At 24.2% G+C, this 16809-nt stretch overlaps 1 protein-coding gene and 1 pseudogene across 1 annotated transcript; both read right to left on the minus strand.

Moving 5' to 3' along the window:
- Nucleotides 1-1239: 1239 nt before the first annotated feature.
- LOC105622896 lies at nucleotides 1240-7696 on the minus strand (annotated as a pseudogene).
- A 1484-nt stretch (nucleotides 7697-9180) lies between these two features.
- Nucleotides 9181-15579, minus strand: LOC105622852 (4-coumarate--CoA ligase 1-like). Its single transcript, XM_012204263.1, has 7 exons — nucleotides 15508-15579; nucleotides 13831-14038; nucleotides 13148-13620; nucleotides 12476-12653; nucleotides 12179-12397; nucleotides 11766-11995; nucleotides 9181-9510 (listed from the first exon to the last, which is right to left on the minus strand). The coding sequence occupies exons 1-7, from the start codon at nucleotides 15577-15579 to the stop codon at nucleotides 9361-9363; spliced, it is 1530 nt and encodes a 509-aa protein (XP_012059653.1). The 3' UTR covers nucleotides 9181-9360.
- Nucleotides 15580-16809: the final 1230 nt, after the last annotated feature.

Consider the following 16809-nt stretch of genomic DNA (forward strand, 5'->3'; position numbering starts at 1 on the left):
GATTTTCACTGACTCCTGCAATTAGACAATCATATATACATCCTTCTTTCTCTCAACAGAAGAATTTGATGAGATTTTAAGTTCTTAATTCAGTCCATAATATATGCTTCAAAATTTGAATGTTACTTTTTAAAAATAATTCTTTGCCATTACTTGTAACTAAATAAAAAAAAATTGTAATTACTATTAATAATACTTTTGTAGCTTTCACGGATATTTTCTTCAAAGGTATCAAAAAGTTTGCAGGTTCGTCGTATCATGATTCAAAATTAATGTCAACATTTCATAAACTTTGCTGTTCATTTCATCAGAGTAAGGAGCACATTGATACTAGAACGCACTGATATATTTATTAATTTTTAAATATAATTTGTTCGTAAAAAAAAGAATAATAAAAATTAAATTGACGTTAATTAGATACATCGATAGACATATTCAGCAGTTAGCTAATTATAAGTCAAGTGCGCACAGTCAAAATTCAAGTACGAAAAATTCTGTAAACTTGCATTTTAATACTTTTGAGAAAACATAACATGATTGTTGCTATGCAGACTCGAATGCTTTTAAATAGTTGTAACCACTTTTAATGTTATATTACTCGATTTCAGTTTACATATACATTGAATATAATCGAAATTCTAAATGTTTTTTTCTAAAACTTTTTTTTAATTTTTATTGCACCCATCTAAATATTTGAAAACGTCTCATATATTTTTTTAATGTTGAGAAATATTTTCTATTTTGAATCTGACCATTAGTTTTCAATTTTATACTTATTATTTAATTATACTTAAATATTCAAAAAGATCCCAAAACTCAGACTGTATATATAATAAGATCTGATTATTTTATGTCTTTATTTTTTTATTTTCTTTCTTTATATATTTTTAAATATTGTTCATAACAGATTGCAAATATCTAAAAAAATTTTGTTGCGTTAATTTTTAATACTCATTTTTTAATTAGAAAAGCCTTAAGTATACATAGTACAATATGCACACAATAAGAAGATTATATATGTCTGTTAATTAAAATAAAACTATTTTTATATATAAAAAGAAAAGATATTTTCTGCTTATGAAACTAATAATTCATATTTATATTATAATACATATCATTTTGAAATAATGCACGATCATGCATACAAAAATTTTATATTATTATAAAATTATTTATTTTTATTATATGTATATATTATTTATTATTTTAAATTAATTTATCACTGTGCTTTATTAACTTTATTGCCATCATTTTCAATTCTTTTTTCGAAATTTTTCCTGAACTTGTATATGGAAACTTACTCAAGAATATCACTCCTCCACGTAGTTTATAATGATCCATCATATTCTTTGCTACAAAATCTATTAATTCCATCACCTGTACAAAGAAAATTAAACCAGAAAGATCATTCTAATACATAAAAAAAATTATTTCTTATTAAAAATAAATTTTTTTATTTTACATTAAAATGTAATGTATAGACGTAATAATATGGTTTTCTCTTAATATACGCAATAATGTTTAATTCAATTTATTATTTAATAAAGGAAATAGAAACTTATATGTTGATTATATATTTAAAATATTAAAAAACACATTAATGTGATAATTTTACCATTGTCTTTAATTTGTTTTTAATTTAATTATTTCATTGTGTCTCTAAAACAATATCTTTATTTCTATATAAGACATTCTATTTATTACATTATTAAAGAAATATCTCGGAATATGCTAAATCGATTTGCAATTATCAAATAGATTTCATTTAGTAAATTTTGTCCTACTATTCCATTATATTTTTATTTAAAAAAATTTAACCTTAGCGCCAGGTTGCTTTATTATAAAAGCAAGTGGGTGTTCGTCATCTATAGCATGAGATATTCCTATTACTGCAACTTCTGGACACTGCTGGATGCGATATCAAGATATTTTCGATTTTTGTGGGAAAAATTTGATATTCTCTGTATTTTATGAGATTCTTTATTCTGTTTGCAATAAACATTTCCTCTTTTCATCTATATAATCGATGTCACCCGAATGCACCCAACCTAAAAATAATTAATATAATTATATTAACATATTATAACTAATATAATTAATATAATTATTATATAATTATTATATAATTATTATGACAGAAGGAATCTGTTTACCTGTTATCCTTATCAATTATATTTTTTGTTGCCTCGGGATTTTTGTAATAACTAGTCATTATAGTTTAGTATAGTTATAGATGATAGTTTCAGCCATATTTCTCTTAACTAATTCAGACTAAGTACTTTTCCGGTTTTTAGATCTACGACTTTAATTTGTCCATTCTTGACTATTGCTTCGCAAGATCCATTTTTGCTGTCGGTAGTTGCAATGTTGTAATACTACCGTTCCGTCATTCCTAGGAACATAAAGTATACGGACGAAATTTTTTACAATAAATAAATACATATTACTAGGGAATTCCATTTTATATATTCTAGCTCATTTTAATATCTTATTGCATTAATAATGTTTACCATAACATTGCAATATTTGAACATGTGGCAAAAGATGCCTCACTTCTTCTTGCACTTTTGGCCTAATTGATGCACCATCGAACACTATAGTTTTCAAAGATGATAATGAATATTTCTGTATGTAACTTGATTGGTGTAAACGATTCATCATGTTATACCAAGGAACACAGTTTCTATCTAAATAATAAAATAATAATTTATGCTTTTACTATATTATGTCGAGATATGATATAAAATTTAATTTAATTGCATTTGCAAATATAAAATTATTTATAAAATTTACAACATTAATAAATAAATATTATTTTTATTTATCATCTATCCTTAACTAAATGTAGAAATAAATAAAAAAAATTATTTATTACTTGCAATATACTAGTAGATATAAGACTAGTAGATTATGATACATTCTTTTTAGTTTTATAGTTAACATTTATTTTGATTAAAACATTTTAACATCTAATTCATTATTCATTAAAACGCTTGTAATTAATGGTACGATAATACTAGCACAAAATTAAGTATCTTATTATAATAAATTTTAAATTTTATTGTAATAACTTTATTATAATTATTATTATAAATTGACTCAATTTTATTACAGAAATTACGAGTAATTAAAGCAAATATTGTAATTATTTATAAAACTTATGTATAATTTAAATAAGTGATAACATATCTTATTGTTAGTAATCACTCTTTTTAAAATAAAAAATTAAAAAATTAAAATTCTTTTATTTTAATTATTCGATAAAAAAACTTTTCACAGATAAAATAATATTATTTTGTATTTCTGAATTAATCGGCAAGTCATCTCGTCAAATTCTGAATAGATAATTGTTTTGGTGCTTTGTATGATTCCGCTGAAACTCATTATTATCCTAGTAACCCAATAAATAGTAGAGAACCAAAGTGGTGGCATGTTGATTAACTTTATTTCATATTGAAAGCTGATAAATAACATAGCGTGGTTAGACAGTTCGACACCTTTTGGCATCCCAGTAGTGCCCAACGAATGCATAATGCACGCTGTTTTTAATGTTATCGAGCTCGATGTAACGGAAATTAATTCACTTCTACATCGTTGCAATTTTTCAGGATAAACGGAAAATGAAACTGCGTCGTTTATCAAAAATCATTATTATAGCATTGCAATTCTGCTTCTTATTATCGCGCTCAAAATGATATTTATAGAGTTCTCTCACAGAAGATCATTTTTGGCATCATCAGTTGCAAAAAGTATAATGCAGTTTCTGATATAACAAATAACTATATATAATAAAAATAATAAAAATCATAAATAATAAAAAATAAATAAATAAATAATATGCTAAATAATATGATTAAATTACATTTAATTAACACAAAATAAATAAAATTGAATTATTATTATTAAAAAAGCATTATTTTTAATGCCCTCTAATTTAATTAGATATGTGAACATTTGATAATAATTATCGCGCAAAATAACTTACGCAACTCCATGTTTTCATTCCATGAATTAAAAATCGCGTTGATATAAGTTGCCGAAAGGCAAGGCAGATAAGGATAGAATTAAGATGATTGCCTGTACACATACTGATAACATCGCCAGATTTGATTCCTTTTTTTTGTAGCCACAAGGCGCATCTCACATCTTTATTTTGCAACTCCGCGTATGTGACAGTTTCTTCAGTGTGGGTGTCTAACTACATAGTATTATATAAAAATTACATTATTTTAATTATGTTGCAGAGTTATTACTTGCGATTAAAACAAAAACAATTTATAGTTTTGGAGTATCGATTTTTTATCAATATATATATATATATATAAAACAAAATTAGATAAAATTTAAGCATACTTTTCTGTAATTATTTGTACTTAGTTTTTAAGTAATTTAAATTAGTTTTTAAGTAATTTTTTTAAACTTTATTTAAAATTTTAATGTCCTAAAAATGAATTCTTTTTTTAACGTCTGATAAACCATGTTTGAGACGTTAGATAATGTACCGAAATAATAGCTTCAACGTATTTATCTAATTGTGAAAACGACTTTTTAAAAAATTTTAAGATAATTTTTCTTTAGTAATATATTGAAGACAAATAAAACAAATTGTTACTGATATTAGGACTGATTCTGCAATTATTCCAAATTGTAATTTTTTACTTACTTGTGCGATTTTATCCTCATGGTTTTTAATGTAATCCACATTAATTCTCCTAAACTTTTATAATTACTCAACTTATGCTGCGCTTGCTCTTCGTAAAACATTTTCCATGGTGAAAATCTGGATGCAACAAATTATACCCAATTTGAACTATTTTTAATTATATTTATGACTACTCAATGTATCATTAATTTAATAAAAACACAACGAAGTTAAATAATATAACTTAAAATAATGTATTAAATTTGATTTATTATCTCAAATTTAGTTTATTATCTTGATTTTTTATTTGATTTAATTGTTATTCTATTAGATATTTGATAAGCAACGGTAAACTACGTTCATATTAATGTGCAATGTTGCAATAACATTAAAAAACGTTGTTTCTTATACAATAGTGCATGAAAAATGTTGTGATAAACAATATTAATTGGTTATCACTTTTATCTTACATGTCTAAAGATCTATATGCCCGAGAAAAAATGTTATATATACATATAGGCATATTTTGTATATACATATAATTGTTTATAAAATATGTCAATTTTCTATATAATTATATATAATTTTATATAATTATATATGAAACATTTTTTCTCGGGTGTTTTACAACAATCATTTACGATTTTTTAAATATAATAATCATAGATACATGATAGATCATATTTATATATAAAAAAAATTTAAAGTTGTAAAGAATACACAATACTTTCGGAAAATATAAAAGTATCCGTATATAATGAAATATATAATGAAATAGAATTTTCAAAATTAAATAAAATTATTTGATTGTAATAAATAAGAAAATCCCGTTTTTGGTGAAAATTTTTTTCCACTACGCAAAGCTCATTCTTTCCGATATACATTCAATAGACAATTGGTTAATAAAACAATTATGAACGTTATTAAAAGCTGACAAGTATTTATCGAGTATTTATTACGCGTGTCTCTAGATATCTATGATATCTCTCCATCAAATAATGCTAAGCCTACACGAAATGTGCATATCATTAACTTTACAGTATCATTTCGACACTGTAAAGTTTCATCATCATTAATTTTATTATATTAGGAGTATATGTGTATATAAGAAATATTAGAATAATATTCTTTATTCAGAATTTTTTGTGTATTAAATATAAAAAAATTCTTAAGTAAATAATTGAATGTATCTATCTTTAATGTTTGACATATTTTCTATACCAGAATTTCACAGCAAATCTTAATGAATATTGTGTACTTTACTTTCAGTACCTATATAAGTACATTTACAAGTATTAGAAAAATAAAATACCTAAATACAGATATCTTAAATGATATAAGTTTTCTTTTATTTATTAACATAAAATTTCGGAATAAAAAGGTATTTATAATTTCATGTATCCACACATAATATTTATATATTATACGTATTTTATATATACATGCATAAATATTCTAAGTGATGAGTTTAACAATAAGATGAAATAACACTTATAAAGCTATTAATTAATTTTAAATCACTTGCCTAATGAGAGCCGAACTGTACATGTGTGATAAATTTATTCCATAACTCAAAATACAAAGATAAACATTTCAATCCTACTTCAGATCCTTCTCAATATCGCTAATTAAATTAAACTTAAATTAACTTAGAAATCTTAAGTACTCATACTAACATATTATATTAACTAAATTATGCGAACATATGTATCTTGTGTTGTAGATATGATAATATTTTGTTATTCTAGCATATTTTTATTATAATTGACGAATTAACTGTGATAAAATATTAAATATCGCATTAGACAAACATATGTAATAACTAATAGTTTTTAAAACATTGGACTTACATGTCAAACTGCATAGATTATTACGATCTTCGAATTTGCCTACCATTATTATGCGAACATATGTATCTTGTGTTGTAGATATGATAATATTTTGTTATTCTAGCATATTTTTATTATAATTGACGAATTAACTGTGACAAAATATTAAATATCGCATTAGACAAACATATGTAATAACTAATAGCTTTTAAAACATTGGACTTACATGTCAAACTGCATAGATTATTACGATCTTCGAATTTGCCTATCATTATAATTATCAGGTTAACTATGATCTATGACAAAGTATTAAACATCAAATTGAACAGACATATATAATAAATACATAAATATATAATAAATACAGATATATATAATAAATAATTAAAAAACATATATAATATATAATAAATAATAAGATGATAAATAATGACTAATAAAATATTAAACTTCTTCATTCACTACTTCATTCACTACGTGATGCAGGCATAAAGTTGGATCGTTCATAAAAATTATCAATTCTATTGTTCGCTTACATATGACCAAACGCAAATGAGACTAACAATAAGCAATATATAATGTTGACAGTAAGGGAAGTATCACATCCTTAATAAGTTATTATAAATAACTTAATAAATAAATATTATAAATAATAATTAGAAAATATAGATATTTATAGCGTCTAGAGAATATAGAAATATAGATATTTTAGAAGAATTTCTACATAAGAGAAACTAACATCGGAAATGATTTATATAAAGAAACAAATTAATGATTTAAATATCAAAAACGATACGAATTCTCTAGACGCTATTTATAACAATTTATGATATTTAATAATTTGTCACAGTTAATCTGGTAATTTTTATTTGTTTTATTTACCTTACCTATAAATTATGTTATTTTAATGTTGTAATTGTGAGAAATGTTGAATTTTAATTTAACACAAAATATTTAAATAACACAATCATATTACGTTAAATTAAAACTCGGATATGTTAAAATTCAAAACACAAAACAAGGATTTTAACAAGAATTTGAGTGGACCGTTTCTAACACAAATATAAAATGTTTTTTACTATGTAACAATACCTACAAATACATAAATTTGTACTTAGTTATACTAGATATAGGCACCTATACAATGTTTATCTTAACTCTAGCTATACATACTTGTTTTTTGTATTCTAGATATACATACTGAAATTCTTGGGACCTCATCCATATTTGTATATTCACACTGGAGTCCCTGGGATCTTATCCGTAACTTCTGTTAAAATGGATATATTTCAATTAATTTTTTTTCAATCGATTGAGAATTGATTAAGGAACAAGCCCCTAATGTGTAAAAATCAATAAAATTAAGAAACTTCGAGATATATAGGTTTAAAGAAAAAGAAAAATTTAGAAACGTAAAAATCTTTTTGGAAGATATGTTAACGATAAGACTATCACTATCTGAATGGCAATTAATAGATTAACAAAACGATTAGATAAGAACAATATCAAAACAAATTTTGTTATTTATACTATACAATTTTGTTATTTATAATCGATGAATGTATACGCTTTACGAAGGCCCTCCGTGTTCTGGAAGATTTGACTGGTATACTACCTCTTATTTTACATGATTTTATGATAAATTTGACGAAATATTTCTTTTTAAAAAATGATAATTGTGATCACGTTGATGTTTTATTGAAATGATGTTTTTTTATTTGGTTTTTACAGAATTTTAAAAATAAATAACATTTTAAATAGATTTTTATTTTATTTAGATTTTTATTTTATTTTTTATTTTTATTTATTAATTAACACGTTAATTAACATGTTTTTTAAATTAGAATATCATGAAATTCTGAACAATCGGTCAGTAAATCGCTTGCAAGTAATTCATGGTCTCCGCATTTATCAATATCACTATATTAATTGCGATAACGAAGAAGATAACTTTCTTCAGGATTTTTCTATGACAATGGAAATGAATTTAAGGTTGTGAATTTTGTTTTATCTGAAGATGGCTCAATCCAAAAGCCAAAACATGTAATGTGTTTTACAATGTGTTATTTATAGAATTTTTTTTATACATTTTATATATCATTACAGTTCTTGCATTTATAATTAATTACGTTGACTCTTATATGTCCTATACTTCTTGTTTTTTATTAGGAATAGCACTGTATAATTAGTGGGCGTTATTTCAGTTATATTCGACATATTCGTGCATACTTGATTTTCATGAAACATATAGGTGATTTTTATGATCACAATTACATTGACAAAAATATCCAGACTTTTTCCGATTATAATGATCGGATTCTCATTCAAAATGTAACAATCGGATTATTTTGATCGGATAAAAAAATCCGATCACATTTAGTCGGAAATAAATTCATCGGAATATCCGATGAGAAATATCTGTTCGTTACCTTTTGAATAGATTATTCAACACATTATGTTCGATTAAGTCTGCATACATATATTTTTGATCGGACATTAATTGATCAATTATAGTTAAATAAACAAGCATTAATTATTTGACATGAAAATTTTTATACAAGAAAAAGTTTATTTAAAAATGTAGATTACTTTTTTCTCAACTTTTATAGTTTCGAGCATTGTTTTTATATCCTTCGTTGTCACACACTTCTTTTCAATACTGCAATGATATTGCAGTTTATACAGCCAAGAATAAGAACAAATGCGTAATAAAAATCAAATAGAGACATGTAATAAAAATACATATTTTTGTGTAAAGATACATGTGTAAAGATACATATTTTTAATATCTTTCATTCTGAAATAATAAGATTATATATATTTATAAAATATATTTACACATTATTATGTGTAAAAAAATATAATTACGTTATTAATCAATGCACTTTATCATTTTTTAATCATTTCTTTCAAATCTTTTTTTGAAATTTTTCCTGAACCCGTATATGGAAAATTGTCCAGAAATATAACTCCTGCACGTAGTTTGTAGTGATCCATCATGTTCCTCGCCACAAAATCTATCAATTCCTGTTCTGTCACCTGTACAAAAATAATTAAATCAGTGCGAAGAAAGATTATTCTAATGCATAAAAATATTTCCTATTTTTTATTAAAAAATAATAGACATATAAATTTAATGATATCCTTTTTCAATCCAAATCAAATAATGTTTAATTTAATTTATTACAAAATAAAAAATATGAAATTTACATGATGGTCCTTTACATGATAGGATAACTCCGATATATACGCCGTACCTATCAAAAACTTAATTTATTAAGTATTATTTACTATGTTTAAAGTAAACGATATTAGTAAAAACTTTGTACTGTCTATTACTATGAAAAAAATATTAGAAATCCGGAATATTTATTTTTCATATTAAAAAATAAACTTTTTAAAATATGTATTTTTGTCGTATATCCCATAGGGATGGGATATGTAGTTACTCATAGAGAGAGGGAGAGTATGTACGGCTCATGAAAAATTTACAAATAATGCATATAAATAAGACGTAAAATGACACAATAATTTATAAAATGTGTTTATAAAGTTTTATTAAAAAATAAGAATGGTAATTATATGAAATAATAAATAATAATTACAATCTTCCTACATACATTACAAGTATTATGACATGAGATATATATTTCATATAATGCATTATTGTCATTAATAGCAATAAATGCATTATAATATTAATGCACTGAATTCAATCTGCGCACTTTGTATGCTTTGGACATAAATCCTGCTCGCTAAAAATGCCGTATATCCCAAACGAGGGAATATACAAGACAACAAATTAAACAAAGAATACGAAAGCAAAGCATGTATTTTGCTATAACAACATGCTTTACTTATTTCATTTACACGTAATAACTACTGTATCACGAAATAACCACTAAGTCTTTTACACACCCTACAGTGATCATTTTATGTAGATTATAATTTATGATGGCGTTATTTATTATAGTGACAAATCGATTCCATTCACAATAATTTTATTAATATTAACAATAAGAAACTGAAATCATAACACAATATTAATATAATATAAAGGCATATAACAGAGTAGTTGCGGGAAAATTACTTCTATTCCTTCTATTTTTTTTGCTGCCAGCGCGGCGTATTTACTAGAGTTATTTATTACTTATTTATTACATTTTGATCGAATTAGTGTACAAATATTTTAATTTTTTTTTCTCATTTTTTTTAAAATACATCAATGTCTTTATTTTTATAATATAAATGTAATTTTCTCTATCTACTAAATATTTCAAGAAAATTTATCTAGCGGAATATTCAAGATCATTTTAGAGGAAAGTCATACTATTGTCGATATACTACTTTGTTTATAGACAATATTTCTTAAACAAAAGATAAAAATAAAATTTTAAAAACATAAGTACATACATTAAAAAGTGTCTTCTATTAGATAATATGCAGTTTTTATAATACTGTTTGTAATTTTGCAATAATTAATTTTTTCATAACAAAGTAAAAATGAACGTCTGACAAAATGGGCTTCAAACAGTAGGCAGTAATGCCTACGTATCCTTTTTTTTCTTTTATAGGAATTATCTGTATAAAGTACCTACAAGTGAAGTATATAAGATTTTCCAGAATTTTTTCACTTCATTACAAAATCATTACAATCATACAAAACATTTTTATTGAATTATATGCATATTTACTTTATATTGTTCTGTAAGATGCAAATATGTAATGCGATAATTTTCCAAGAATTTTTCCATATATACATGATTGTCTTTAGCTTCAATAGAGCTATTTGACACTAAAGCAACATTATAAAGATTAAGTTAGCTTCATGGTTTACAAACAAGTGTGATGGTTTTCGCTGCACTCCAATTTTTAATTTAAAATCGTATTATGAGAAATTATGAGAAAAAATAATTTAAATAAAATTAATTTAAGAAACTACAAGCATTTAAATTATTATCACAATAATATAGTCACTATTATTTAAACTACGCAATTTGTAAAGAAAATCATAAGAATTTTATTTTCACATTCGTAGAATTCGATTTTAGCTTATTTGGTATAGAAATATGCGAATTATTAGTTTGTACTTCTTTGATTAGCTAAAAAAAAAACAGATTATGATTTTATTAGTATTAATATGTAAGTGCAATAGTTAGTTTATGAGAAATAAGAGAGTATCGCTTTAGGAAACTTATGTCAATATCGGCGACTTTTCTCTACTATTAGTAATATTCAAATTTTCTTTTGTAAATCTTTTTTCTACGATTTTATCATACTTATAAAAATTGTACCTTGGCACCAGGTCTCTTGATAACATAAGCAAGAGGATGCTCATCGTCTAATGCATGAGGTACTCCAATAATTGCAGCCTCTAGCACTGCTGGATGTAATATTAACATATTCTCAATTTCTACAGGAGAGATCTGATATCCTCTATACTTTATAAGTTCTTTTATTCTGCCGATAATGAACAATTCTCCATCTTCGTCTATATAACCGATATCACCCGTGTGCAACCATCCTATTTTTTAAATTTACAGATACATAATATAATAGCAGATTAGAGTTTTTCATAGCATTATTATATATTTTTTTAATTTAATATAAAATATAATTTATTTAGTTTTTAAATATATTAATTGTAATTAATTTTTTTAATCATGTTAATTATGTTTATGATTATTGTTATAACAGAAATCTTTACCTTCCTCATCAATCGTATGTTTTGTTGCCTCAGGATTTCTATAATAACCATTCATCATAGTTATAGATTTTACCCATATTTCTCCTGATTGATTCGGACCAAGAATTTTTCCGTTTTCGGGATCTATGATCTTCATTTGCACATTCTCGATTATCACACCGCAAGATCCGTTTTTGTGACTCGATAATTGACATGTTATAAAACTGACTTCCGTCATTCCTTAAAAGAAATAATTAAAATTTTATAACACACATTAATAGTATATATACTAATATATTGCATTATATCGATATTTACCATAAATGTGCAATATGTCAACATGTGGTAAAATACATCTCAATTCTTCCTGTACTTTCGGCTTAATTATTGCACCACTGCTCAATATAATTTTTAAAGATGATAAAAAATATTTTTTTACATAACCCGCTTTAAGAAATCGATTGATCATGCTTGTGCTAAGAAAAATAAATGATACCTAGATAACAAAATAATTTATATTTCTGAATTATATCATATTGTGCGCAAACTACTTCTAAATATAACGCTAATAATATATACATATAAGTAGATATCATTAATCACGATTTTAATTCTTTCTTATAATTACATAATTATATAAAAGAATAAACTTTGCACTTGATTGCAAGATATTATCATGTTTAATTCATTATCAATTATAAAAATGCAATTTATTACTCACATTGAACGAGAAGTTTTTATAAAAATTAGTAGGACTACTAATAATAATAAATTATTGTGTCAATTGTTTGCTTAATTTAAAAATGTTAAAGTATGCTTGAAGAAAACAAATTCAGTTCAACTTTGTTATAGATTTTACAAGAGCAAGAAAACTTTATAAACTACTGCGATAACTTATTTATAGTAGGAAGCTATTTTTTATTTTTACTTATTTATATTACTGTGGAACATTATATTTTATTAGAATATTTATATATAACATATTATTACTTTGTATTTTTCAATTAATCGACAAGTAATCTCCTCGTTAAATTCTGGATAGAGGATCGCTAAGCTGCCTTGCATGATCATATTCAAGTTCAGTATTGTCCCAGTTATCCAATAAAGAGAAGAAAACCAAAGTAATGTCATGTTAGCCACATCCAAAATATTTTTATGGGTGATTAATAGTGCATAATTGGATAGTTCGACACCTTTCGGCATCCCTGTAGTGCCCGACGAATGCAAAATGCACGCTGTCTTTTTAATATCGTCGAGCTCAATGTAACGAAAATTTGCTACTTCTACATCATTGCAATTTCTCAGAATATCGAAGAACGAAATTACATCGACATGCTTGCCAAAAATCACTATCGTGGGATTGCATTTCTCTTCTTTTATCGCGCTCAAAATAACATCCACTGCTTTCTCACTGCAGAAAATCACTTTTGGCGTGGTCAATCGTAAAACGTGTAGCGCAGTGTCTGATGGCAAATAATTCATAAATAATAAAAAAATAAATATTACGCGCTAAGTATTAGGATATATTAAAATAGAAGATATATTAAAATTGGACTCATTTGCACTGTTATTAATAAATAAATAATGAAATAATTATTTCGAATTTAATCAAATATAATTCAATCAAATACAAAAAAAAACATGGAATATTTGATAATTCAGGAAGAACTTACGCAAGTCCATGTTTTCATTCCACGGATTGAAGATTGCGTTAATATAAGCTGCTGAAAGACAAGGTACGATGGAGTTGAGATGATTGCCTGTGCACAGGCTAATAACGTCACCGGATTTAATTCCTTGTTTTTGAAGCCACAAGGCACATCTCACAACTTTATCTTGCAGTTCCGCGTATGTGATTGTTTCTTCGGTGCATGCGTCCAACTGTATATTATTATAAAAGATGTTTCAAAACACTACAAATTAATTATTGCAGAATCATTAGTTCGCGATTAAAAGAACTATTCACAACTCTAAAATGTATATCTTTTACTAATTAATAATCAAAATTAAAATTTACAAAAACTGTATATGATCGTAATCAATTTTTAAAGAATTTTATTTTGATTCGCTTTCAGAATTCTTTTTCGGATTTGTTCTTTTTTTAGAAACATTTATTGAATTGTACGGAAAAAATTAGTCTTAAAGTATTTATTATTAATAATTACCGTTCATGAATAGGTTTAAAACAAAAAAATTTTTGATAATATTAAATTATAAATTTTATTTATAACAATTTTATTTATAATGTTGTTGTTAGTATTATGCTTAATATTCCGCGATTATTTTAAAATTATAGTTAAAATTTTTTATATATTTGTTTCTAAATTTTTTTGTGAATATTTACTAATATACGTGTTACATAATATTAAATAAAAAATTATTTTGACATTAAATTTATTGAATGGTATTATAAAACATGTGATAAAAGAATGTATTAGTATCTTTATAAATGACGTCAAATTTAACTAAAATTTAATTAAAATTTGTTAAATTTTAACGATTTATTCAATAATGTTTTTTATTTTATTTTCTGCACTTTGACGATGATTCGCTATTACGTGACTTTGCTAGTTAGAGATTATTGTCTATTATAATGGAAACGTGATTCATCACGTTTGTACGGTTGTCTGTGATTAAATCCATATTTTAGTTGTTTTGTAATTTCTTTCATATATTTGTCTTAACACTTTACAATTAAATTATTTTAGATAAATTTTTTATGACCTTTTATATCTTATTTTAATTAATCTAAAATAATATATTTTTAATCAATGGGTGTTTAACTTGTAACAATTTATAAATGTAAAATATCTTTAGATATTTTAAAATTATCATACACAAAAGTAAAATATTAATTTACAAAATGAATAAATTATTAAATAAATTTTTACATATAAAAATATATTTTACAATATTAAAATAATGGTAATTTCAATGTTTCTTTGCATTTGCTTCTATAATTACATTATAAACAGCTCTGCAAACAAAATTGACTCAATTAAATATTCGCATGAAACATTCGATCGAAGTTTTTAATATCGAAATATTAGTAATCTTCTATATATATTATATGAATACGATATATACGATATGAATTCTCTCCTTAGTATATTTGTTTATCTTATATTTTGGTAAATTTTAGTTTAATATCGTACAAAATAAATAGATTGGTAGAACCAACGGGGCAATTTATTCATTATTATTAATATGAATCTTTTTTATTCCAGAATATATTTTTAATAAATCTCCTTTCTTATTTAGATAGACATAAATTTAAAAAATTTGAAATCTTTTCTGATAAATTCTGTGTATTATACTATATATTAATGTTGCTTATAAACATGACTTACATATGCAATTTTGTTCCCGTGACTTTTAATTCTGATCCATAACTTTTCTCCGAGACTCTTGTATTTATTCATATTATGCTTTACTGGTCCCTTATAAATGCCATTTTCTACAGTAAAATTCTGTAACATACAAATCAGATTGTTTTAATTGTTTATTGCTCTGCATTATATGTCTTTAATTTAAAAGATCGCGAACACACACACACACACACACACACACACACACACACACACACACACACACACACACACACACACACACACACACATACACACGCACGTAAAACACTACATTTATAACTTTTTTTTAAAATATAATAAAAATATAATAAAAATTAGATACATCAATAAATCGCTACGTGATTTTACACTTACCTTTTGATCATGTTCAACAGTTTCGTTAGATATATTTAAATCTTCCATCGTAAATATGAGATTCTGAATGCGTTCCAACAATGTTACTCTACAGTAATATGTAGTAAATAGAGTGTTTTAATTATTCTAAATAAGCGAATTAAAATTGATTATCAAAATATATGAGATATATGTGTATGTAAATATATGTTGTACTTATTGATTTTTATCATATCATTAAAACTATGACGGTTTTATTGCATAATCTTTTATTTTCATTGAATCTTTTATTTTCATATAAATATTAATTTTATTGTAAGAATTTATTATATAATACTTATAACAAAACAGATATATATAACACAACATTTATAATTAGCAGTTGACCTCGAGAGCGATCATAAATTGCTTAAATTCAATTATAATAAAACTGCATTTTCAATTTCCCCTTAAAAAATAATAAGAAATAAAATAGTAGAAAATGTTTTAATATTTTTATTTATTTTATTTGATAGTTATGTATGACCTACTTATATAAGTATTATACTATTTATATAAGAGAAGAAATATTAAAATACTCAGAAAATACTCGTCAACAAAAATAAACACTAAAAAAATAACTACTAAAAGCCATCACTACTTATCAAATTGATAAATTACTGTAAACAATTAAAAATAAAATAGAGACACAATAAAATCCATTACATACAAAAAAGATTTAAACATATTTAAACAATACCTTTGATTATATAGATTGTTAAGATATTCGATGTAGAGAAAAAAATGTTGAAATTTAAAGAAAAATTGGTAGCGTCGATAACAACAAAGAAGATTCCGTGTTTGGTGGACGGAAATTTTTCACTATGCTAAGATTTCATCAAGATCATTCTACGCAAACATTCAGCAGACAAATGAGCAGTAAAGCAATTGTGAAGACTATATAAGCAT

This window comes from Atta cephalotes, assembly GCF_000143395.1.
Source record: "Atta cephalotes unplaced genomic scaffold scaffold00049, whole genome shotgun sequence".
In the NCBI taxonomy this organism is placed as follows: domain Eukaryota; kingdom Metazoa; phylum Arthropoda; class Insecta; order Hymenoptera; family Formicidae; genus Atta; species Atta cephalotes.